The sequence below is a fragment of the Emydura macquarii genome, unplaced genomic scaffold (assembly GCF_026122565.2).
Source record: "Emydura macquarii macquarii isolate MOO-44397 ecotype Brisbane River unplaced genomic scaffold, CSIRO-AGI_Emac_v2 contig_2422, whole genome shotgun sequence".
Classification (NCBI taxonomy): domain Eukaryota; kingdom Metazoa; phylum Chordata; order Testudines; family Chelidae; genus Emydura; species Emydura macquarii.
The window spans coordinates 15,947,760-15,974,042 of NW_027132559.1; the positions used below are offsets into that span (position 1 = coordinate 15,947,760).

At 41.7% G+C, this 26,283-nt stretch overlaps 1 protein-coding gene across 6 annotated transcripts in view; it reads right to left on the reverse strand.

Moving 5' to 3' along the window:
- The window catches only part of CREB5 (cAMP responsive element binding protein 5), a 305,374-nt gene that overhangs the window by 69,810 nt on the left and 209,281 nt on the right, over positions 1-26,283 (reverse strand). For all 6 annotated transcript variants that reach the window (XM_067562002.1, XM_067562001.1, XM_067562003.1 and 3 more), the window contains 2 exons: positions 7,642-7,768; positions 5,794-5,904 (listed from right to left, as the gene is read on the reverse strand). In XM_067562002.1, coding sequence (XP_067418103.1) covers positions 5,794-5,904; positions 7,642-7,768 — 238 coding nt within the window. The remainder of the gene's footprint in view (positions 1-5,793; positions 5,905-7,641; positions 7,769-26,283) is intronic.

The following is a 26,283-nucleotide window of genomic DNA, read 5'->3' on the forward strand; positions in this document are numbered from 1 at the left end:
CCTGGTGGGTTCAACTTTAAAGCATAGGAATCCACTAATGTATTCAACTGTTTGTTTGTTTTTTTCCAATATTTTTGCTGTGCTATGGAATGCTAACAGTAAATCTAGAACTTTAGTAAGTCTATTCCTGCAGGTACTCCTCATGTCAAACTCCCACCTGGAGAAATTACAGTGCTGGGGCCAGTATTTGTACCTTGCTCTGCTTTCTTTTTCAAACAATCTCAAGAGACCAGCCATGTCCCAAGATGCTACTGATATCATAAGGAGCTCTTGTTTCCATGTTCAAGAGTAGCTACAATAGCTCAACTGAGGTAAGTGCAAATATCAATAGACTTGAAAGAGAGAGTGTTAAATCCAACATTTTTTCCATTTAGCTTAACTTAGCCTCATAACTCCTTGTGGATGAGGAAACAGGAACTATTTATGACATCTAAAGCAGCACAGAACTTAATAGGTCACTCCGAAAGCCAACTTGTAAGTAAATGGAAGCTATGACTCCTACCTACACAGCTGATCTTTCTCAACATACTTGAAACTCTGTAGTTATGGAGAAACTGTACACATTCAGATCTGATAGCTACACTGAACACACAGCTATCCGGACCTCCACAAGACTGCTGGAAAGGGGGACTTATCTACAATTGGGCTGAGTTTTTCAAAGCCACAGAGAGGATCTAGACACTCCATTTCCATTAATTGCACTGGGAAGTGGATATTCAAGCCTTTGAAATCTCAGCTCTAAAATGCAAAAGCTTTGTAATGTTTTCCATGTCTGAGGAGTGTTACAATTTATGTCCTTCTCTTCCCCGAAAATTCTCAAAGATTTCTTAGATAAATTACATCAGGCCCAGTTAATATGATTAGTATTGTCATTATAATTAGGAACATGTTCATTACTGGCTTATTGGATTTTCCTTTTCTAATATATTATGTATGTACTTTTTCATCAGCTAAAAATATCATGCAACTTTTTATATCATTACTGTTTGCCTCAGTAATGCTTAAAGTGCATTAACACTAGTGAATAGCTCCATAGGCATACTCCATAAAGATTACAAGAAACTTACTTGTAAACCAGCCCCCCCCAAAAAAGACACTGACAGTATGTCTATACAACCTGCAAGCGTGAGTTTCCCAGGCTGGGTCAACAGACTTGGGCTAGCAGGGCTCATACTAGTACTATAAAAATAGCTTTGAAATTCTGGCTCAGGCAGGAGCTCAGGTTCTGAAGCCCACCTGCCCCACTAGATTCTGCCAGGAGAGGGAGGCACAGTAGGGGAACAAATAGTACATTTCATTATGGTTTTGTAAAACCATTGAAACATTTTTACACAATTAATATTTAATAGGAAAAATACTGGAAAAAAATCTTTTTAATATCGGGATATTCTGAGTATCGACCTGTTCTTCATCCTCTACTTCAGTTCTGGCATGATTTTAGCAGCAAATATTCTAGTAGAGACACAGAGTCAGAGATTATGCTTTGCATCATTTGAAAGTTTGCATTCCAAGTTTTCATATGGTATATAATGTTAGTTCCAGCTCTAAGAATTCTTGTGATAGCAGCTACCTAAGTCAAGCTGGAGTCGAAAACTCTTAGAAATCGGATATTCACATTTCCAATGGGACTGTGCATACTACTCATTTCTGACCTCAACGGTTCTCAAGATATCAGAACTGGGGCAAAGCAAAGGTCTGAATATGGCAGTCTCTGAAATTGCAAACTCGACTAGTTGCAGGTATGGTATGTGAGCAGGTAACAATGTGACTGTAAAGGCAGGGCTGGCAACTCAAGGTCCATAATACTTGAAGTGTATTTAGCCACATGTTCATATGCTAGATGCATTTTTACCTAATAATTTTACTTCAGAAGGAGGGGGAAATATATAATATGAGTGCTTGCTGGGGAGCAAGGGAATTTTAACTATGAATCTGACAAGAAAGTAATATTGATTTAGAAATTCATTCATTCATTAACAGACAGTTATAAAACCATATGTAATATTCTGAAGGAACATACCATAAAATAAACTGTAAATTTTTGTGATTATAATTTAAATCCATTCTGTCTTATTAGCTACAGCAGATTAATATTTCAAGCAATATATTTTAATGTAAAGAAACCTTAAAAAAAACCAACCTAACATTAGGTCACTGGATTTTGCTGCCCCTAGATGGCAGGTAGAAAAAGCTGATTTAAAAATTATACACTTGTCCCCATGTCTCAACAAACTGGCTTGGGACAAGTTTTTATGACAAAGTTCTTTAGATTTTGCTATCTATATTGAAACGTCTCCATATATGTATATGTCTACAGTGAGATGATTTATGACCATTTATTCTATAGGAGCAAGGTAATCACTGAGAGACCTAAACACAGTTATGCCTAGACCATGGGTTAAATCCTATTAGTCCCATGTAAGGCAAGAGGGATTCGGCATTACATCTAGGTCTCATATCTGAAGAGGAGCCTACAGTGGAATATACTCTGCACTTCTTTGTGTTGGGGGTAAAGAGTGAACTATGTAGATCTATGGAGAGTGCTGATCCAACTGCCATTGACTACAGTAGCCATTGGATCAGTCCCTAGCACTGCTCCAGTCACTAGGCTGCCTGAGTGACTTTTGTATAGTATGTGATATGAATATAACACAGAGTGCAGCCAGCAAAATGGCACATATGTGGAGTTGGATGCATCATTGATAATAGCATTAATAATTTGAGAAGAAATCTGAAATTCATTCCTAACGTGCAGCTCGATCTTGTGAGATGTTAAGTGCTCTCATCTTCCACTGACTTCAACTTGCAAGAGGTACTCAACACCTCACATTAGCAGGCTTTGAACAGGAAGAAAATTGTGATGTTTATTAATAAAGAACAAACATGATAGTGATGAAGACCGAAGTTAAAATTCAGATTGTCATTCATTAACAGTCATAAGGAACGTTTCTCTCTAAATATTTCCTATCTTTTCTTCCTTTATTATATTTTTACAGTTTAGATTTATATGCTGTGGCGAGGGCAGCCTGTTCTGCCCTTTCGTGAGTCCTGCGCCCTCTTCGGCTATGCCGGCAATATGCCTGGGTGGGAGCAGGGGGGGGCCTGGACCCCGACCCAGGGACCCTGTGTGGAGTAGTCTCAAAACTGCTCAGTCCATGACTTACTCCCTTCCCTGGGTCGCCTGTCCTCAGCCCCACTGCTCGCAGTACGCTTCCTGGAACTGGGTGGGAAGGGGTTCTCCCTCAGGCCTGTGTGCCTTGGATCCCTGGCCGTGCCTGGATGGGCACCCCCCTTGTCTCTGGTACCTTTTGGGTTGTGGTAGCAACAGTGTTTGCTCCAAACCCTGTAGCAGCTCTCCTCCGCTCTGTTCCTCCTCTTAACTCCCTTTCAGCTGCCCCCAGCTGCCTGAGAGGGAGGCTTTTAACTGCTGGGGCAAGCTCCTTGACTGGCCTCAACTGGCCTAATTGGCCTAATTGCCCTGGAGTAACCCCAGCTGGATCACCCAGGGAACAGGGATTTGTTGATCCTGGGGCTAATATAGATCCCCTCTACTACTCTCCTGTAGCCATCAGGTCTGGCCCTGTCACAATGCCTACAGGGTGAATGAAAGGGGATGTTACCTGTGTTAACTGCAACATACAATATAAATACATAATATGAAATATTACAAAAGTAAATCTTCAAAACCGGGAGATCATGGTCTGTAATTGGTGCCTCTGTTCTATCGGTTAATACCTGTGCTGCTGCCTTTCTAAGAGGAAGGCCCATAGGAGCAATTGGAAGAGTCATCTGCAGTTGTTTGGGCAGTATTTTGTTCTGTAATGTCCTGGAACTGATACCAACTCAGGTAGCAACTCAGATTGCGGACGCTTTCACAGAGCAATCCCTTTATGTATCAGAGTTTGGGACAAAACAAGTTTCTTCAGATTAAAGAGCGATCTGCTTTAAAGTGTAATTTCAGATATTACAGCACAGAATTCTCACCAGATGTACTAATAATTTAATTTTGTTTATAAGTAGCCTCACAATTCCAGTTAAAAAAATAAGGGGGGGGAGGGGGACCGGAGAGGAATGGGGGCGGGCAGAAACTTTAGTCTCCAAAATAGATGCCAGTTTTGGATTTATTCAGCCAAGGAATATTTGGTTTGGCTTACCATTGCTTGGGTTGAAAAAACACATGCCTATTCCAAAAAGATTTAACAAGCTCTGCTGCAGATTCTGTTGCCATTTGGCATGTCACTGTTACTGTGTGGCACAGAGAGAACTTTCGACCACAGATTTTGCTTGGCTGAAGTAGCCAGCATTTTTGGCTACAACTGTTCTTCTGGCTGTATGTTTACAGAGTGTGGTTGTAGACAGGGTGTTAACAAAGCTTGGGTTAACAGCCTAACCCAAACTAATAGTGAGGTGAATGCATGACTTATCATGACTAAGAAAATAGAGACAGGAAAACCGTATATGTTTTCTGGTCTTACACTGTATACATAGTTTTTGCATAGCTGTACCTACTGACAGGCAAATCTTTTCTTTTGCCTTGGGACGAATGTCAATCATTTTATAGACAGACACTATATCTCTATATCTACTAATCAAACTAGGAAATATAAGCATGTGATAGCTTAAGGCTAGATGAGATATTAAACTTTGGGGCCTGAGTTTCCTCTCTCATGTGTTATTTTTGTATTGGTGTAACTCCACTAACTCCAATGAGCTCATTCCCAGTTTACATGGGGATGAGAGGACAATCAGGCCCAAAGTATCTTGAAATCGACCCACATATTGAATCTGGCAACCTGTATCTTTACACTTACAGCTGCCATCCAACAATTATTACATAACTAAAACAAAACATTAATGTTTCAATGATAAGATAAGCATATATTGACGGGCACAGCTACAAGGTATTATTACTGTATGCTCCCCTGAAAGTGGGTGTATGGGGATGAGGGACTTACAAATTCAATGCTAATGGCATTTATACAAATAAATCTTCTGCATACTACCGGGGAGGTTTGAGCACACACTACACACATCACAATAACTTCAGGAAATATTAGAAGCAGTGCTTAATTTGCAATGAAAGAGGTGCTGGGGCTCAAGCAGTTTTTCTTACATTCATAACTGATGCAACAAGCCCAGAGATGTCAGGGCTATGAACTTCCAAGCCTAGAGGTACCGGGCGGCTCAGCCCTGGCAAGTGCTGGCACAAATTAAGCACTGATAAGAAGTAACAATTTCATTTAAAACACTAAATCATTTTTGTCCAAATCATCACTTTGTCAGTTGCACTAACTTCATCAGCTGCACTCAAGAAAAAAATAGTCCTGATCTTCCAAACATTGTTCAGTCTGTGCTTCTGACACTTTTCTCTGACATCACACTGCATGCCACTTGCCTGCCTGGAAAATTCAGATAGTATGCACACTCCCCCCACCCCCTCCCCTTTACTCTAATGTTTGTTTACTTACAATTTATTTAACCCAAGTGGCAGACACCATCAAAGAACCAGCCAGCCCTTTTGCTGATTTTTCACTCATTTTCACCAAAATTCCTATTAAACATGGTAAGGATCAGACAGTCCACTCTCTTTAAATCCATCTCACCCAGAGCCAATGGAGACTGCTAACATCTGCAAGTGCATGTATGCTGACATCCAGTTACAGGCATGGATACAGATCACATGATTCATGACTAAGAATGAGGCAAGCAATCCCTGCCTAGAGCCTTCATTGCTCCAGGTAACGGCTGTGTAAAAACAATATAAAAAAGGAGTTTGTAATTGTTTCTTTTTACCATTTTGGCTTCTGAATGCATTGGAGGGACTTGGGGTGACGCACATGGGTTATTGAGATTTGGGCCTTGCATCCCCATGATATTGGAGTTCATTGACATTTGTCGCTCCATCTTTAAAAGGAAGAAAACAAGAAAGAAAGAAAAAGAAATTAGACAATATAATAAAGTCTACGGATATTTTCAAGTGCACATGTTCAGTTTCTCTTCAAAGGGACCGAGCTTTATTTCTTTGAGTCATCCCTCAAAAAAAACATTTTGTGAACGGCTTATATTTGCTTGTTCTCCAAATCTGTCCTACAAACGCTGTTTTTCTCAAGAGCCATTAAAAATGCCTCTTTTCAAAACAAACATATCAGCCACCCAGGTTTGAGCTTTTTTTTTTTTGTAATGATTTCCCCCCCTTTAGTATAACAACACTCTGAGCTAAGTGGTTTTAAAAGCATCACTGTATAAAATTGTGGCTTCTGCTGTCACTGCAGTCCAGCTGAGCTTGTTGAAAACATAAATAAAAATCCATGATCTAGAGTGTATGGAACATGAGTTGGGTTCATTCTTCTTCTCTGGGACTGCTCAACCAAAGGGAGTTTTCCATATATCCCAGGTCATGTTAATGAAGCTTTGGAGTCTGGCTGAGGCAGCTAAACAAAACGAAACAAAACCACCCTACCAACTCTTAGCTTTTTTTGAAGCTAAATTCACTATATAATGGTACCTTGATACATTCAAAAGACAATTGGAAACAAGGAGAATTTACTGGTTAAAACTGCTTCTCTCTAATGTTTTCAGTGAAAAGAGATGTGGTAGGATTCAATGTTTTTTTCCATTTAGCAGCAGATGACTGGATTCATTCTCTGGGTGAAGTGGGAGCAATTTGCACCCCGTGAACCTGAAAATAAGCTGTACTTTAAAGGGCAATTCACCCCACGTGGGACTCCTTGGGGGTCTTCCCAGGAAGACTGCCCAAAAGAAACCATTTCTGTTCAGGGTTGTGCTGCCACACTCGCATTTCTGGAAGATTTAACACAAAAAAGAATCCAAACCTGCAGGATGAATCAAACCCATTGTCCCACCATACATAAAACAAATGGCATGTTTCTTCCTTCCAAGAGGTGGAGGAGTATACTTTTATTTTAGGAACAACACAAACATTAGCTCTCAGACAGCCTTGCAAAATGAACACATTCAGTACAGTGAAGTATGAGTGCTTTATTTAATTATTTCTAACCTCCCACTCATTAATTTCTGCCCTTTGTCTCCCAAAAGTTTTGTATTAACAGGGCTGTTGAAAAGTAGGGGCTGCATCTTGCAAAGTGCTGCACACGTCCTGCGAGGGAATAACTGTAGTCAGTGGGAGCTGAGGGCAAGGGCAACTATGTAGGACAGGTCTGCATCTAGAGCAAATGACTGATTACTGGGTCTGAAAAATAAATCACTTTTACTTCCTATTGACTACCTCCTCACATGAAGTGAATGACTATTTTTAGATTATACTGGCACCATGCATGTGATTTGTCTAGTAAGGGCCCCATTCTGATTTCACAATTTTGTAACTCCTCTGCCTTCAATGAAGACACTGTTGATTTACATCAGTAAGTAAGATCAGTATCAGGACCCAAAACTCTAATAAAGAATAAGGACTCGATTCTAGAATCACATAAATGGTTCGAATCAGGAGTCACTCTACTGAAGTTAATTGAATTACATCTGTGTAAAACTGGCAGAAAATGACTCAAAATTACACAACACTCTGGATTCACTATTTTGGATCACTTCATTTTCATGATGTAGAGTGAGGCAGATCTTTGCCTCTGATAATGCCTGATACAGTATTAAAATAAAATAACTTACTGGCATTAGTACTGCAGAAGATCCAGGCATGGTAGGATTGGGCAGGGTGCCAGGCATAGAGGCAGGCATGGGCTGTCTTTGTCGGTTGTGTAGATGTAGTAGTGAAGACAGAGAACCCGGGACAGGCCTAGGAGAAAAGGAGAAAATGTTGTCACAGTCTGTGGAGACTAAAGCAAGCTCTTCAGTCTCAGACATTACTATCACAAACAGCAGTTGACAATTATATAGAACTAGAAGATACAGTATTGTGCCACTGTCTGTAGAACCATATAACAGAAGTATTAAGGAAACAGCAAGTAAAATCCAAGTTTGATTTCCTTTGCTATTTCTTAGTGAATGCCCTAATTTGCTTTATTTCCTGGCAAGACATTCTATAGTCATTGCATTATTATACATTCTACCCACAGATACAAAACAGTGCATGATAGTCAAACATGCAGAATACTGAAATCTTGTCACCTGTAAGTTACTTTAATTTGAACATTTTTCACTGCTGTATATACAAACATATCTTCTCCTATAAACCCCATTCCCTCCTTCCAAAGCTACAGTCCTAATTTTACTTGTCAGCATGTCACTCATGATACTAGAAATGGAAAAAATGGGAATACACAGAGCGAGAGTAAAGAGCATGTAAGAGGGTGGAAAAGGTGCAAAAAAAAAAGCAGAATGAGTTAATGTTAGCAAAAGGCATTAAAGGGATTAAAAAGGGTTTTTACAAATATACCAGGGGGAAATAAATACTAGAAGGAAAGCAGACCCATTAAGAAATGAGAAGGATCATTACATGAATGGATTCAAAAATAGCTGGGGTACTGAACTACTTTTTAATAGCTGCCTCTAAGAAGAAAAGCATTTGGGAAGTAATAACTCCCTTGAAAAGAGAGGGAAAGTGAACAATTTGAAGACAAAATCAGGCAGTCCAGATCACATGCAGCCTTGGGCATTAGGAGAGTTAGTTAACAAATTATTCAGCTTGTTTCGAAAAGTCCTGGAGAAGCGATGAGTTGCTGGAAGCTTGCAGCAAAGCAAATGTAGTACTAGTTTTCAAAAATCAGGAAAGACGACATGCAATATGCCAACAAATAAGGCCAGTGCACTTTTGGGCGTCACAGACAGAGCATCACAGACCAGTGTGTGCTTTCAGTAATCGTGTTGAATTCATTAGCAGATAGATACTGATAAAGGCATTGGAAGGCATTAAGAGAAGAGGATGTAAATAATTAGGAAGCTGGAGGGACTGATTTATGATTTAGGTAAACAATCTGTATGTGCAGAGGATGAGAAAAGTCTACAAATATTTGAAGCCTCTACGTTTCAAAGGTGTTATTCAGCCCTGAAATAAGCACTCCCCCACTTCACAGAGGGGGCCACAGCCAGCCACTGCAGCCCCCAAAGTGAGCTGCTCTGGCCAAGGAGTTGGAAGTCATAACCGCAGTGCTTGGGAGAAGCACAATTCAGCTCACCCCCTAGTTATCCACTGTCAGAGGGGCTCCTATGAGAGATCAGGCTGCACTTTAAATCTCCCTACCACTGTAAGCAGGAATAAGTGCAAATGTTGCTTTATCTCCCCAGGGTCTGAATTACCCCCACTTCCTGGAATGCAGCTGCTACCCGCATCAGTGAGCATGACTCAAGTGTCAAGGATGGAGAGAAGTTTTGTAGGGTGGGGCTGTACAAGGAGGTTAATTAAGAGTAGTGAGATAAAACTAAAAATGAGAAAAATTAGGCAGAATATTGGGAGCAACTTGATCTTTATTTGGATTTCTTGGACTGCAGTCATCTCCCAACTGAAGTGGTGGAAGCCAAGCCACCCCACCCCACTGAGTCTATGTATTCTAGGGTACAATCTTACAGAAGGATAGACAGACTACATGACCTAAAAGGATTTTCCCTTTCTTCACTTCTGTGAGTCCACGTGAGCTCACAGAAGAATCCTATTAAATAAAGTATCAGTTGATTCTCAATGTGACTGAAGTAAAACAAATACCATGACAATAGCTTATACCCTCCCACCACCACTCTTTCATATGGACGATCCCATATACAGGCCTTTTGTACAACTCACCAGCTTCATAATAACCTTAGGTGTTAGGCTGTTTGACAGAAACGTATTTTGGCCTGACCTATGCAATTTATGCTAGTGATCCTCCAGGGACTGCACGGTTTGAATTCTGCTTATATGTTCCAGAGCCAAAAAAATTTCTGAAATTGATTTAATGAGCCTGGGAATATGGGACTTAGGCAAAAGGGAATTATTTGTATTTATTGAAATGGCAAATAAGCTACCTCGCTGTACCCAGTTTCACCTTTCATGCTGCTTAGCTTTGAGGGTCTGCATACACTTTACACTTTTTTTTTAAAACACTTTACTACTTCTAGGGCTTCTCCCTCCCTCCCCCAAAGCTCCTGCTTGCCCTTTCCCCGAGTACGATCTTTCCCAACTCTGCGGTACAATCAGAGATTTTGTGTTTCAAGGCTGACTCTCTTAGTCAAAAAGTCTACACCACTCTTACCACTAATAAAAATGCTACATAATATACACACGCCAGACTCATTTCTATACTAGGAGAGTTTGACACTAGCCAGTGCTCACACTGGAAACAAGCCATTGATTCTCTCTCTCACACACACACACACACACGCACGCACTTCTGTAGCAGCAGATAAATCAGTACAGGTATTACCATGTTTTATGCTGGAAGTGCACATTATCCTCCGTTCCCCTCCCGTCTTTGAACTCTTGATTAAAATGCTGAAGATTATGTACAGCCCCCGACCTGTTGGTCAGTGCTGCTGACTCAAAGGTTTTAGGCCCTTGGCATTAGTTGTTTTGTACTCTAGTAAATAGGTTTGTTGGACAAACAGCCTGCAGATAGGGAACTGCTCTATAAAGAAAGCAACATGCTAATCTAGACACTAATTAGACCTAATTTTCAAAGATGTTAAGCACTCACAGCTGTTTGACTTCAATGGAACTTGTGAGTGCTCAAGTGTTCTGAAAATCTAGCCATAAGTGGACCCAGTGGAGACATTTTACAATCTTTTAACTTCTCTATGGCTTCAATGGGATCACGCTCAGGACCGATATGCATAGATTAAAATAAAGATAACTCCAACAGCGTATCAAATGCAACACAATACATAGTTCACCAAGCACTACTTCCTGACACGACGCATGCTGCCTGCAACAATGAGAATCCCATTTGAATCAGCTTTGTATTGTCTGGTAACCACATGCTTCATTCTTAAGGACCGTTTCGCTTAACTGTAGTCTTGTGCCATCTCAGTTCACAGAAATTTCTAGCTGAGGTTCACTGGGTTATTTTCAGCCACATTAGCCTAGACCCTCACTGCTTTAAAAGTGGCAGGCACAAAGCAGTCAAGAACTCTGCGCTAGCACGTTTTCTAGTGTGTGGAAGAGCTCCAGATCAAAGAATCTAAACCGTGATACGTCCCATCCTGCTCCTAACTCCAGAGCCCCAATTCAGATGATAGTCAATGTTCATTATTATTATTATTTGTAATAGAAGGCCCATTTGGGGATTGTGGAGCCGCTGTGTCAGGTACTGCCCCAAAGGGCTTATCTTTATGTAGATGTGTCAGGAGTAAGGCGCCACAGCTAGCCTGCTTACCTGCTACTTAATCCCCAGGCAGTGTAATGTGCGCAGCGAGGCTCCTACTGAGCTGGCGGATTGGCTGAGGAGATCAGCAAGCCTGCTCTTAAGACCAGCAGTAGCGGCAAGACGCTGGCTGCTCAAAACATTTGTGAATGGCTGTGTTAGCTTCTGCTCCTGTCTTGTTCCAGCCCTGTCCTAGCCTCACTCCTGCCTCAGGCCCCGTCCTGCATCTGCCTTCCTTTACTCCAGATAACCCGGTTCTGACCTTTGGCTCTGATTCCTGGCTCTAGCTCCTGGTTTCTGACCCTTGGCTCTAGCTCCTGATACTGGCTCTGACTCCTGGCCCTGGCCTTGACGGCTGGCTCCTGACCCCCTCGCTCTGACCAGTAGGCCTGACTGACACTGCTCCAACTACCAGGCTTAACTGCCCATGTCCTGGTTCGTAGCAGTTTAAGCACTCACCCCTTCCCCCCCCCCAAAGTAACCCCTGTCATCAAGGGGAAAGGGGCCTGGATACCCCCTGGCACTGATCCCACCAAGAAAAATGTCTCCCTGTTAGAGATAGTGGGTACACAACTGTGGGCTCAGGTTGCAGCCCTGTAGGTGCAGAATATGACACTGCAGGCATAAGCCACATCACCCTGGCTCCCTGCGAACCAAAGATTCCATTGCAGGATAAGTTTGATGGCAACTGTGATGAATTCCATGGATTCCTGACTCTGTGTCAGCTTCCGTTTCTGTTGCAACCAAGAACATTCCCCACTGACCAAGCCCAACAGGACTTATCAGCTTGCTAGCCAGCAAGGCCCTGGCCTTGGCTTTGCAGCTCCTGGATCAATCTGCAAACTTGGGGCAAGCCATGATGGTGATCTTTGATGACCCAAATCACATGAGCACAGCAGAAGCTGTACTCCAAACATTGTGGCAGGGGCACCAATCAGTTGCAAATTTGCTGCAGAATTTCGATGCCTGGTAGCAAATGCTGAGTGGAATGAGGCTATGCAATGTTACCACTTCCAGATCAGCATCAACAAAGAAATCAAAGATAAGCTGGTGGGGGAGGGAAGGGAGTAGTCCATGCCCAGCCTGGATGAGCTAATCAAACTGTGCATTAAGATCAATAACCGTATGATGGAACACTTCCAAAAGCAAGGCTCAGCCTCCCATGTCCTGACGGTTTCCCTAACTCCACCTTGCCACCTTGTGGCTTTGCTCCCACAGACCGAGTCCATGCAAATTGACCAAGCCTGGCTCAGCCTTTCCAATACTGAGAAAAATCAACACTGAATGGCAGGCTTATGCCTCTACTGCGGAGAACCTGGACGCATCATATCAGGCTGTCCTGCAAAGGCCTGACCTGCATCCCAGCCAGGAAAGACAAGTCCCAGCCCCAACAGAAGGCTCTGAACTAGGCTAGTGTGGTTCCCCTCCCACCAGTACCAAATATTGATATTTATCTGCCAGAAATCTAGAGATGATTAACCAGAATCCAACACATCTCTGACACCCCCTCCAACTTCAACACCCCACCATGTCTGAGGTTCAACTGTAAACACTGATGGATTTAGGGGTCTCTGGTTATTTCATGGACTTGGACTTTGAATAAGCACAGATGATCCCCATCCAGTGGGAAAGATTTCCGGACTTGGTGGAATCTATCAATGGGTTGCTCCTCTCATTGGAACCAGTTACCCACCAGACTGCCCCTTGGAGGTCACCCCTCTCCATAGTTATAGAAAAACCATCCTGTTTGGGTTCATCCAAGCCCAACACCCTCCAGTTATCCTCAGGATTCCCTGGCTTCCCACACATGATCCACATATTTGATAGTGGGCAGGTACGGTAAGTTTCAGCTCCCTGAACTGTCAGAAGTCTTGTTTCCCAAAATTGAGCCACAGGCCAGAAGCTCTCCTTGTAGAATTCGAGTCCAAGGCCATTAGTTCACAAGGAATCTTGGCACTCTCCGTGTCCCCTCCTATCACCTCTGCAATATCCACAATAAACAAGAATTTGTTGACATGTTTGATAAAAAGAATGAGTTTGCAGTTTTTACTGCCACATTGACCATCAGCTGGAAGCAAAGATCCTTTTTGGTCACATCTACTCCCTCTCTGAGTTCTAGCTACAGGCTCTCCAGAGCTATCTTGAAGAGAACCTTCTAAAGAGTTTCATCCGTCCATCCACATCTCTGGCTGGTGTTGCTTTGAAAAGACAAAGGATGGATGGATCTCTGTGGCCCTGGATATACTACACAGCACTAAACAAATTTACCATCCAGAACCAGTGCCCCCTGCTCCTTAAAAGTGAGCTTTTTGAATGACGTCACTCTGCCATGGTCTTCATGAAGTTAGACTGCTGCAGAGCTTATAACTTGGTGTGGACTAGGAAGGGAGATGAGTGGAAGACCACTTTCTGTACCCAGCACGGACATTTCAAATATCTAGTTATGCCATTTGACCTGTGCAATGTCTTGGTAACCCTCCAGCACTTCATTAGTTATATCTTCAGAGACATGCTAGACTGTTTTTGTATTTCCCTACTTTGATGATATCCTCATCTTTTTGGAAGACTAGGCCCTTAACAATCATCATGTATGCAGCATCCTAGAAAGACTTCATAAAAACCATCTGAATGCTAAGCTTCAGTAGTGTGAGTTTGGCCAAGATATACCCAAATAATTCAAGTGTATCATCTCTCCCAAGGGGCTAGCCATGGACTCACACAAGGTGGTGGCCATATCCGACTGGGCGATACCAAAAGATGTCCACAGGATACAGCAATTCCTGAGCTTCAGTTTTTGCCGACAATTTATTAAGAGGTTTTCTAGCTTAGTCGTCCCTATGACTGACCACCTGCGTAAGGGAGCCTAGTTCACCTGGTCCCTAGAATCCAATCGACCTTTGAGCAACTAAGAGAGATTCACCACAGAGCACATCCTGACCCATTCAGCCCTCACAACAACATTTACAGTTGAGGCTGATATGTCAAGCTTTGCTCTGGGCAGAGTTGTCCCAACCAGCAGGCCCCCATGGCCGATTGCATTCCTGTGCCTTCTACTCATGTAAGCTAACCCAGGTGGAGAGAAACTATAATATGTGGGACAAGGAGATGTTAACCATCAACAAAGGGAGCCAGATTCTCAGTCCAGGGCCTTAGATCACAAGAACTTAGAATATATCCGCACAGCCATGTACCTTAACCACCATCAGATCAGATGGTCTCTCTTCTTTGCCTGGTTTGATTTTGTAGTCACCTATCATCTGGGGTGAAGAAACAAAAGGGCTGACACCCTGCACCATAAGGATGAGTAACTTGACTTTGGCAAAGGAACTCTTTCAATGGTTCTGAAGGCATCCAATTTTGTTAACAGGACAACAGACAGCAATCTGATGTCCTCCATCTGTTCATTGCTGCCTGACCTCCATTCACTGCTTAGATCCAGCAGGCTTTGGATGGTGCCAGTACCAAAACCGTTGCTTAGTTTAGATTATAGGATGATGTCCTCTACCACAAATGCCATATTTATGTCCTGAAGGGTCAGCTTAGGCTTCAGATCCTGAAGTTATGGTTATGCTATACCACTAATTGGTCACTTCAAGAACTGGAACTTGATGTCAAAGATTTTTTGATGGTGGGGCCTCTGCCCTTCTGTCAAAAAATATCTAAAATCCTGTGATCTCTGTATCCAAACCAAGATCCCACACTCAAAATTGCTTGGTTTTCTCCAGCACCTCCCTGCCTTCTCTCAGAGGCACACGACAATCTTTGTGGTGGTTGGTCTTTTCATCAAGATGGCACATTTTGGTCCAATGGTATGCCATCCTTACTGCCCCAGAAATGGTTTGCCTTTTCCTTGACAGTGTTTTTCGTTACTATGGATTACCAATGAGCACTGTGTTGAACTGGGGCTCTCAGTTCATCTCTCGTTTCTGGTAGCAATTTCTAAGGCTCCTGGGCACAGAATCCCTCATCTCGGCCACACACCAAGGAAAACAGAATGGGTTAATCAGATCCTTGGGTAATATCTTCATTTCTTTTTGAACTATCACCAAGATGAAGAAGTTTCCTTACTACTTCCCTAGGCTGAATTTGCATGTAGTAATGCTTCACACACTTCCACCCAACAAAGCCCCTCCTTCACCAGCTATGGGTTTCATCATCGTTTTCACATTGACATCTCGGCAAAGTCTCTGATACTCTGTGCTACAGACTTAACTTCCCACCTCTGCCAGATATACCAATAGTTGAAGGAATACCTGACATCTATTAAGAGGATAAGCACCATGCCAACCAGCACCAAACCCACCTTGCCGTAGGCAACAAGTTGTGGCTGCCCATTGGCTAAATTAAACCACCAGTATCTACATCCATTTAAGGTCTGGAATGGCTCAATCCAGGGCATTCAGTTTACAGTTGCCTGAGTCTCTAAGGATCCACCCATGTCTCTCTGCTGAATCCTTATGTTGAAAAGCTGTTTCCAACATGGTCTACCCCCACCTATCACCATCTAGGGGCAGGAGGAGTATTTGGTTCAAAATTGACACATTGGAGGGAAACTCCAGTACTTAGTGGGAGGATTATAGTCCAGACAGATGATCCTGGGAACAAGTGAAAAATATTCACACCCCAGGTCTGCTGCAGGCGTTTCAGGAAACCCATCCTGACAAGCCGAACCCTGGGATTCTTGGATGGTGCGCTCAAAGAAGGGGGTACCGTCAGGATTAAGAGCCTGCAGCTAGCCTGTTTATCTGATAGCTTAATCTCCTGAAAGTCTAATGAGCACAGCTGGCCCCAATTGAACCGCTTAATCATCCAAACTGCCCGATTGCTGAGGGGATCAGCAGACCTGCTCTTAAGACCAGCTCTTAAGCTCCAAGCAATCACCCACAGCTGTGTTACCATCTGCTCCCACCTTGTTCCAGTCCCACTCCTGCTTTGTTCAAGCCTGTCCCAGACCCAACTCTGCTCGTGCCCTCCCTTACTCCAGGTAACCCAGTTCTGACCCTCAGCTCCAATTCCTGACCCTGACTCTGGCTTGACCCTGGGCTCTGGCATTCAGCCCCTGATTCTGATTCTGACCTTCGGTTCTGACTCTTTGTTCTGGCTCCTGGTTCCTGACTCCGGCTCCAACCCACTAGGATTGACCACTCTGCTCTGACCACGATTCATTACCACCCACATTCCAGTCCCAAGCAATTGGATGAGACACAAAAGTGGATAGAACAATCAGACAAGGATGAAACAACTATCAGCAAATGAGCAACTGTCATAGTATACCAGCTGCCTACACATTGTCAAGTGTTACTATATATATGTATTTTGAGCTGCCTTCAAATTGAAACATGCTACAAAGCCTAGGACATCTGCAGTGCTACCACTGGGTTTAAGTATCTGAAAAGTGCACCAGGAACTACAAGGATAAAACTTCCAGCTTCAGGCGGAGGGGAAATATTTCCACCAGGAATTGTATCCGAGAAGGAGCACTGACCATAAGTGCTGACTCAGTTATTGCAGAGTGGCCTTCAATCACTTGACCTACAGTGCCACTATTAAAACATACTGATGTTGATATACTTTTTCCACTTGATAAATTATTGCCTGCAGCTTTAAAGACATTCATTCTGAAAAGCTAGGACACTTTAAACGTGTGATTCTGTCTACTTTCATCCTACTACTCTCACAGGAGAAAAGCATTATACTGTGCACTCTTTTGGAATCCCCTGCATAATTCTGTAAATCTCACCTGACCTACAGCATCCACAGTTTAACAACGTTATGATTCCTGCATCATCAAAAAGCAGAATTCTCTAAGAAACAAGAGCTCTGTTTAGCAAAGTTAAGCACAGAACGCAACTGTATTCTGGGGGGGGGGGGGGGGGGGGGGGAGCGGCACCTGAAGAAGCTGATATTTTCTAATATAGCAGAGATCTTTGTTTTTATTTTACAGACAATTCAGACTTCTCCATGATGAGTATAGTTTTTTTTATCATCAGTATGGACACTTATATTATAGTAGCGGCTCAAATGTCCCAACTAGGTGGGCGTTGTACAAATGTATATAAGTGACAGTCTTTACCCCAGCATGTTTACAGTCTAAAAGACACAAAACAGATGAGGGACAGAGGATGGGAATATAACATGCATGAAAATTAAAAGAATGAAGAATTGGCGCATCTTAATTAGTTACTTTTTTGTTGTTGGTTTTGTTTTTTTATATATTTATTTTTTTAATTGGCAGTAGAGGGATGGTGGAGAATGATAGGAATAGGGAAGCCTGAAAGAGCAAGGGTGTAGAGAAAGAGAGAAAGTCATAGCTCTGAACCTGCTTAGCCATAATCACTTATCACAGTTTTGGAGGCACTGTGGCAAAGACGACACCTGTGGGCAGATTTTTAAGGTAGTGGCTGCGTGAATTATATCAGGGAGTTTTCCCCGGGCTTAAAAGGTGGTGTGGAAAAAGATCAGAGGTGTTTGAGAGAGAAACCGACTTGGGAAAGTTGGCAAAGTGAAAGTGGAGGTTGACCTCACAATAAGCCCTGATCTACACTTACCTGGCGATTCGGCTGCAGTCGATGGGAGTTACGCAAGCTACGCAGAGTAGCTTGTGTAACTCCCATTGACTGCTGTGCTTCCCTTCTGTGCGGCATCTTCATTGTACTGCGCCGACAGGAACCCTGTTCCCGTCGATGCAGCGCTATGCCACTTAAGGGGGTGGTTTACTAGCATCAACTTCTGGATCGATTGAGCAGGTCTTCACTGACCACTCAATCGATCCAGATAGGTCGATCTGACGGTGGCAACTTTGCCGCCGTCGGTATGGACATACCCTAAGTTACTAGAGCAGCTAGCTAAAATGAGGCTAAGCTGTGAAAGGTCTTAAAAAGTAAAGATAAGTAGTTTGTTTGATTTGAGCTGAAGCTGAGGGGGAGCTCCGAAAAAGGTAGTCTGGGTGGTAAAAAGCAGAAAGCCCAGAAGATATATTTTAGCCATGACACTTTGAACACACGTGAGTGGAGCACAGTTGCGGTAATCATGGCCAGAAAACAGGAAGTTATAGTAGCATGTGAAATAGTGAGGGCGTGGTCAATAGCTATCAGATAGAAGTTACGTCACTGATGGAATTCATTGCACTGACACGTAAGAAATTGAGTACAAGGAGCAATTCCTCTCCCTCAGAATTGTAGAGTTTTATTTTTATTTTAATGATAGGGATTGGCATGCTTAAATACAGAAGGGCAAGGATTGAGGAGAAGACGGAGGAAGAAGATGTAGATAAATACTTACATTCCTTATAATGTCGATTTGTGGAGTAACACCTCCAACATTTCCTAAGAGTGCTGCACTTCTCACCTACCCTGATGAAAGTAAGGCACCACAAATGAGGCTGTGTATATAGTGGGCCACACCGGGTCGGTTCTCGGGTTCTATTATTGGGAGGTCATTTTTGGGGGCTCCTGAATGTTGCTGTTTAAAAACACAAACAATCTTCCAGAAGTCCAGAAGCTAGTTAGACCACTGGAAAATCTTAGATTTTATGAGTTTTATGGCTACTGTGTCAGTTTTGTGCTATGATTTATATAAAGGATGAAGACCCTTCGGTCTGCTGCTGCTCCACTGCTTAACAATAAATAACTTCATACATCTTTTGGCCTGACAATAATTTGGGGCCCTCTGAAGATCATTTGGGGTGGGGGGAAATCTCCCCCTACACTTACACGGAGAGAGAGAGAAAGAGAAAGAGAGAGAGAGAGAGAGCGCGCGCAGCAGTCCTGGGTCAAACTCTGTTTAAGGGTTTAGTTAATAATAAATCTTGCCTTTAGAAACTCAAATTGTGTAAATACCACCTATATTTCCTGAACACATGTTCTACAAACCTCTGGGAATTCGGCATAAGTACAAGGACCAGCAGGTCCTTGAAAGCTTCAGAGAACTTATTAACATTTGCCTTTTGGTACTTGTGGATCTTAGAAACTGCTGGTTTCAATCTTTCTTTCTCTCTAAATATTTCACTTGGTCTTCTTGCCTGACCCATTAGTGGAACAATACAAAGAGAAAGAGCTAGCCTAGTTTCTTAGACTTTAGCTTCCTCAGAGCAGAGACTGTCTTCCTCTAAGTTCTGTACATGGCTGGCACTCCACAACTGATAATTATGCCATTGTTCTGCGTAAAGCAAAACTAGGGAAAACAGCTAAAGGCAGGCTGTAGAGATTAAAACGAAGAATTGGCTTAGATAAAACCTGCACTGTAATTAAAAAAAATAACAGTATAAAGAGAAAACTAGAATGCAGCAAAACATGATAAAATGTTTCAGTAATGTTGAGTGCACTAGTAAGTGCCCTTTATCTAATTAAAGTGTTGTTGCATTCTCTCAGCTCAGGCAAGACCAAAAGATCATGCAGGAAGACAAGTAATTTTGTCACACCAAAACCAATTCTCTAGGAAGAAGAGAGAGGGCACTGACTGCATGTATTCATATCTTATTATCCTATACAGCATTATTACCTTAAAACAAATTTTAAAAATAGTTGAGCCAAAAGAATTTCAAATTTCAAATTTGGGGCATCCAGCTTGAGACATGCAGATTATTCAAGCAGGGCATCCAAATAGTTGGGCATGCAGAATTATTGGACACTTGAGAAATGTGGGGCTCAGTGAATAAAAATGTCAAAGGGTTAAACAATTTGAAAGAACCCTAACCACCAGCCAACGGTGACAATGGAACATGTCATGGCTGTTCTGGTACACTAGTGCTATATACAGGTGTTCAAATGTTCTGCCACTCCAGCAACCCAGTCACTTAAATATTCTTGAGCGCTTTACAGCAGCACAAACGTGTATCTGATTTTCGTAACTTTGCATCAAAAAACAACTATAGCTCACAAAAAGAAAACAAGGATGAAGAAAAAGGTTCTCCCCACCTTCAGCAGGTTGACAGGTTAACAGAACTTCAGTGAGCACTTAGAAACAACAGCTCCCTAGATTGGACATTTGGGAAAACAAACTTATCAATTAACTTTTCTGATTCTATTCACTCTTATTATGAAGCCAGTAAATATTAATAAGAACACAAGGATAACCGAGTTTTTTAAACCCAGTTTTATTCTAACGAGAAAAAAAATGTCATCGTTTTCAAGTGATTTATTCTTCCTGTCTTTGTTCAATTTTTTTTAAACTTCTCAAACAAAGCAGAAGTTTGTCTCTGAAAATAAGATGGCGAATTACAGCTAAATTGTGAAAACAAAGGACCAACAGTTTCTCCAGTGCAGGCTTGTTACCATGAGCTAATAATTTAAGCAAGCTGAACCTCTTTTTTAATAACCATGTGCCTCTAGGCAAAGCATTTCTACTAAAAATTATTGAGGCAAGGAACAAGGTAAGGTGTGTGAGCTAATGTTGAATTGTTCAGTTACTAAACCAAATCTTGTAGCACCGAGCTTGCTCTGAACTGACAGCTTGTTTCTCTGTATACACTTGTATAAACATACTACTTAAGGTTGAAATCTGTGTAAGCTTTCTTTTCAATTAAAATGTCAAAGATGACAGCACATGTTTTCACTGTCCTCAGCAAGATGATGGATGCTGTAGCAGAAGTTTCATGCCCCATGTTCCAAAAATTTTGCCTGCCTGGGGTGCCTACAAAGGATATACTTGCTGGTATTCTTGTGTGCCTTTAGGCAATCTTGGAAAAAACAAGGGCTGAGTCTTGTGTTTCAGATGGCTTAAAGGCTCTTTTACCCCCTTTCTTTCTCAGATACTCCCCAAATAAGGAATGTTGTCACCAAACAGGTTGGAAGGACAGCCTAGAGCTAAGGCATTGTACTGGAACTCAGGAGATATGGGTTTCATTTCCAGCTTGGCCTTAGACATCCATGGGCTATTCACTTAAAATCTCTGTGCCTCAGTTCCCCATTTATAAAATGGGAACAATACTTCCCTCTTCCCACTTTTGGTCCATTTAATCTACTTAGACGACAAGCTCTTTAGGGCAAAATACTACCTCATTATGTATTTGTATAGAGCCTACTCAAGAGGGTGCCAATATTTGTTGGGGCCTGAAGGTGCTACTGTAATACAAACACTAATTAACAGTAGTTATAACAAAAAGATGTAATACTATTGTGAGAGCTGTGGCATCACTGTGTTGGGACTAGAGTGGAAACATATCGCATAGATAACAGCAGCTGAGGAAGAAGAAGAAATGTGAGTACATGGGATTTTCTGTAAGAATACAAATTTAATATATTTGCAACTACAAAACAGGTAAGCAGTGTGTAAGGGCTTCTTGCAAAAGCCAAAAATCAGAAAAACAATATTCATGACAGAAAAACATCATGGTACCTACAATGTGCAAACTTCTCTCCAAACTACACTGAATCTGCTGCACTTGCTCTGGTAGTGCCTGCCTGAGACAACTGCGCCATATACAACACAGACAGTAAAATCTGCTCATAGTTTCTATCAAAAGAGAAACAAATTGATATTTAGATTATTAACCGATCTAAATTCTATAAATGGGGCTAAAAACCTATCCTCTTCAAGACGTGTGATTTAGAAAATTAAAAAAATTCCTTTATTCCCATTTCACAGAAAATGACACACCAAGAAGTTTAGTGACTTGCCTAAGGTGATAGCTGAGGTCTGTGGCAGATCAAACCCAGCTTTCCTAGCTTCTAGTCCTGTGCCTTACCAACACTATCCAGAATATGGCATATTTTATGTATTTCATATTGTTCTTAGTTTCTTTGACCCTTCTGCTGCCATTATGATAGCTTTCAAACATTCCATGCTCTGTGAGACGGAATGAACTTCTTCATTTTACCTAAGTATTACACACCCTCACCTATTCGAAACCTCTTTCTTGGAAGGAAGGTGGGCGAATGTGTCAGAGAGAGCGGGGAGGGGGGGGGGCTCCTCTCTCTCCTCACAAACCTGTTTAGCAAGTTATATCCTGGAAGTAAGGCTGCCAAGAACCTATATATGGTCAGTAACATCGCACCAACTCTTCTTCTGATTCCTTTAAAAATGTCATGATGATCAAAATGAATATTAAACCATTTCGTGGAGGGAACTTTTGCATGAACTGCATCTGTTAAACGTGTTAGAAGTTCCCACTGACACACGTTAGTGGGAACAATGAGAGGGATAGGATGGAGAGCAAATCATTAAGGGAACAGAAAAATGAAGAGAACTGCTCAAAATGTAGCTCAATACAGATCACTTTGAGCAAATGTTGACAGCTCTCATTATTTAAAGGGCCATACTTTGCCTTCTTTGTCCGCATATGCAACTGATGTCAATGGGAGTTGTTTACTGACTGAGGAAGGGCACATATGTATATCAGGGTATGTGCACACTGAGGGCGGCACCGTCAGCACCGCCGGATCGATTTTGCGGGATCAATTGAGCGGCAGTGGAGACCCGCTCAATCGATCAGGAAGTTGACTGAATAAATTCACACGAGCAAAAAGAGTAATGCTGCATTGACGGGAAGGCATTTCCCGTCAGCGTAGCATAGTGGGGACGCCATGCTAATTAGAATTTAGGAAGTTGACGGAAGATACACAAGTTATTCTATGTAGCTTGCGTATCTCCCATCGACTGCCGCCAAATTTCGTGGCGAGTTTAGACCAGGTCTCAAGCTACTTTTTGCCCTAAGGACACTGGAAAGACTGAGTTAATCTGATTCCTAAACTAATTTGGTAACAAAAAGTAACAAAAACACCCAAGTGCTCCTAAGGAGATAGAATCAAATCACCTGCTCTTTTTCTAATAAAATCTCCCATCTCCTTGTATATTGCTGGATGATGTACATAGCAGAAATGCCTCACCACGAAGTGTCACAGGACATGATCTAAAGCCTAATGAAGTTAATAAAATGGCTCCCATTGATTTTAACCATGTTTGGATTAGGCCTATAATGTGAGGAATTGCCTTTTAGATGCTGACATTAATATTATCTTGAAAAATATGTGCTAGCAGAGCTAGGGTCTATTTTTCCAGCAACGTTCAATGGGTGAAAGCTGATTTAAAGTTATAATTCACACCAGTGTTTTTTGTGTCTGCTCCATCCCTTTTAAGTATTCTATTGAACATGAAGCTGCAGCTGATTTTGAGGTTGGAGTTCATTTGTTTTCACATCAATGCAATTAATTTCCATTGGAAATTGCATCTTGGGCATTTAATCAAAATAGGCCTAAAATAATTCTGGAAAGCTCATCTGTCTCCAATCTATATAATGTTTTAAAAATTGGATGCATGCCCTGCAATAACATTGCACTTTACAAAGCTTAAAGCTCTAAACTTGGGGGTATCAGTTACATTTAAACCATGGTAAATTAAAACATCCAGTTTCTGGTTTGCATTGATTTATAAATATTGACAAAACTACTTTTGCAGTCATTACCATTGTGGGTGTATGGAGTTAAATTTACAACAATTCAGGGTTGTTGTGTTTTTTTTTTTTTTTTCATTCTTATTGTGGTTACAGAAGCCTTTCATGTTGCAGATCAAGTTCCAGATAACCTGAAAATCTTAAATCTTAGGGCTTTCCCCCGCCCCCCCCCCCCCCCCCCAATGAATGCAAATGGCCAAGCCAAGCCAATGCTCATAATAAAAACCAATAATACTAAGGGATACATAACCTGCTTGATTCCAAGCACAGTTTTATGGTACATACAGTACAAGTCAAGGTGGATGCTTACTGTCTTCAAAGCTTTTGACAGCAAAAGAGGAAATGTGATAAAAAAATTAAAAGGAAAAAAATATAAAACCTCTTGATTTTATAAGAAGAGTTTGGTGTACTCTCCTGAACAGTTCTCAAGAACATAGACTCATAGACCCTAAGGTCAGAAGGGACCATCATGATCATCTAGTCTGATCTCCAGCACATTGCAGGCCACAGAACCCTGCCCTCCCACTCCTGTAATAGACTCCTAACCTCTGGCTGAGTTATACTCCTAGTTTAGAGACTTCAAGTTACAGAGAATCTGCAACGGACACTATTTTAAACCTGCAAGTGACCTGTACCCTATGGTGCAGAGGAAGATGAAAAACTCCCAGGGTCTCTGCTAATCTGACCCGGGGGGAAATTCCTTCCCAACCCAAATATGGTGATCAGTTGTACCCTGAGCATGTTGGCAAGACCTACAGCTAGACACCTGGGAAAGAATTCTCTGTAGTAACTCAGAGCCCACCCCAGGAGAGGTGGTCAAATCAGAGGCATTTCAGTTGGAATGTGTTAACAAGTATGTTCAGAACTTCTCTCCTAAATAGTTTTATATACTCTTATACCTGGTGGCCTCCAAAATGTGCCCATTTATGTGTAATATCTTCATTAAGCAAATGCCATTAAACAATATAAATCGGAATAGACAGAATGCAAACTGTGACCCAGTCGTCATAATATCCTGAGAAAACAATATAAAAGCATCAACATCCATACAAGAGCAAAAATAAATGAGCCAGATTCTCAACTAGTGTAAACTGATCTAGCTTTATTGAGGACAATTGTATCTAAGTCAATTTCCACCAGCTGAGAACCTGGCTCAATACCTATTACATCTAGTTGTAAACCAATCTCTGAGAGTGACCAAAGCTTCAAAGGAAAGGGAAAAATCCCATTACACCTGGACAGTTGCAAGGGCCCAAGCATAATTTTTTCGGGCCCAGTACAAACTTGTAACAAGGTCCCCCTCCCACACACATACCACAATCCCTCATCCCATACATACAATCTCATGAGCCATGAAAATTTTTTTCCTCATGGTAATGGGGGTTGCAGCCTGGGCTGGACCTCCAGGTCCCGGTAAAGTGTACCCTTCCCCTCTCCCCCGCAATGTGGGGGCCCTGTTACTAGTAATGTGTCTATGACCTGAAAGATGAGAATGAATAGTCTCCTCCTCCCCCATAATATTTATCCTAGCAAGTACTGGGCAAACCCTGATCACTTTACTCTTTAATGAAAGTATGCGACAATTCACAGGGATAAGGCAAGAAGGATTTGAGCCTATAATGGCAGATCTTATTCTCATTCCTATAGGCACTGTCCTGTTCCCATTGAAGTTAATGTGAGTGCTGCTATTAACATTAATTAGAACAGGATCAAACAGATACATCTCTAATCCGCAGTTGAAATTTAAGACATTTTCCTAAATAATATTTTGAAGTAGTGAGTTAACAGGCTAATGATACAATATATTCCATAAAAACATATAGGGTTTGTTTGGTTTTTTTAAATCTATATTTTCTAATTTGTGTTAAGGTTTCTTCTGGCTTGGCAATTCACATCTGTAACCTTTTTTTCCCTCCTCCTTCCTCCCCCTCTCCCACCCTAGTGCCTTCTTTGGGCCAGAAATCTTCCTTTAAAGAACAATTATTTTCCCAAGACAGAATTTGATGTTAAGGATGAGGATAAAGTCCACTATTCCAATTCAGTATAAAAGACTCAAGCCCAGTCCTCAGTCATGGGAAAAAAATGCAAAAGTGCACGACATCACAGCACTATTCACCACTTTATTTCTACAGTTTTCTCTCATCTGTTCTTGCTGTAAGGGTTCCTCAGTTGGCCCTTTTGGCAGTTCAAATTAGTACAGTATTACAATATTTCTGGTTTTCCCTGTTTTCCTTATGAAGATTGTTGCTGAAACAATATTGTGGCTAAAAAATTCCCTTGTAATGTAAGTAATGTAAGTGGCAATGTTAGAAGCAGTTGAGATTGGGCTTTGAAAACTCCTGAGTGCAGAACAGTCTATTACTGTCTGAAATTTCACAAACCTCTCTATTTTTTGGATCTGCAAAATTAGTTAAAGTTGAACTAATTTCCTCCCATTATTTGTTTAAACACATTTTATTTTCAAAGCCAATCAATTTAAAAACAAATATGGATTTCTACCTGAAGAGATGGTGTGCGATGTTTAAGACCTATTGGTAGGTTGAAAGAAAGAAAAAAAGAAAGAAAGAAAGAAAAAGTGTGTATTGGTTTATTTTTTATATATATATTATACCAATACAACCTCTAGTGTGG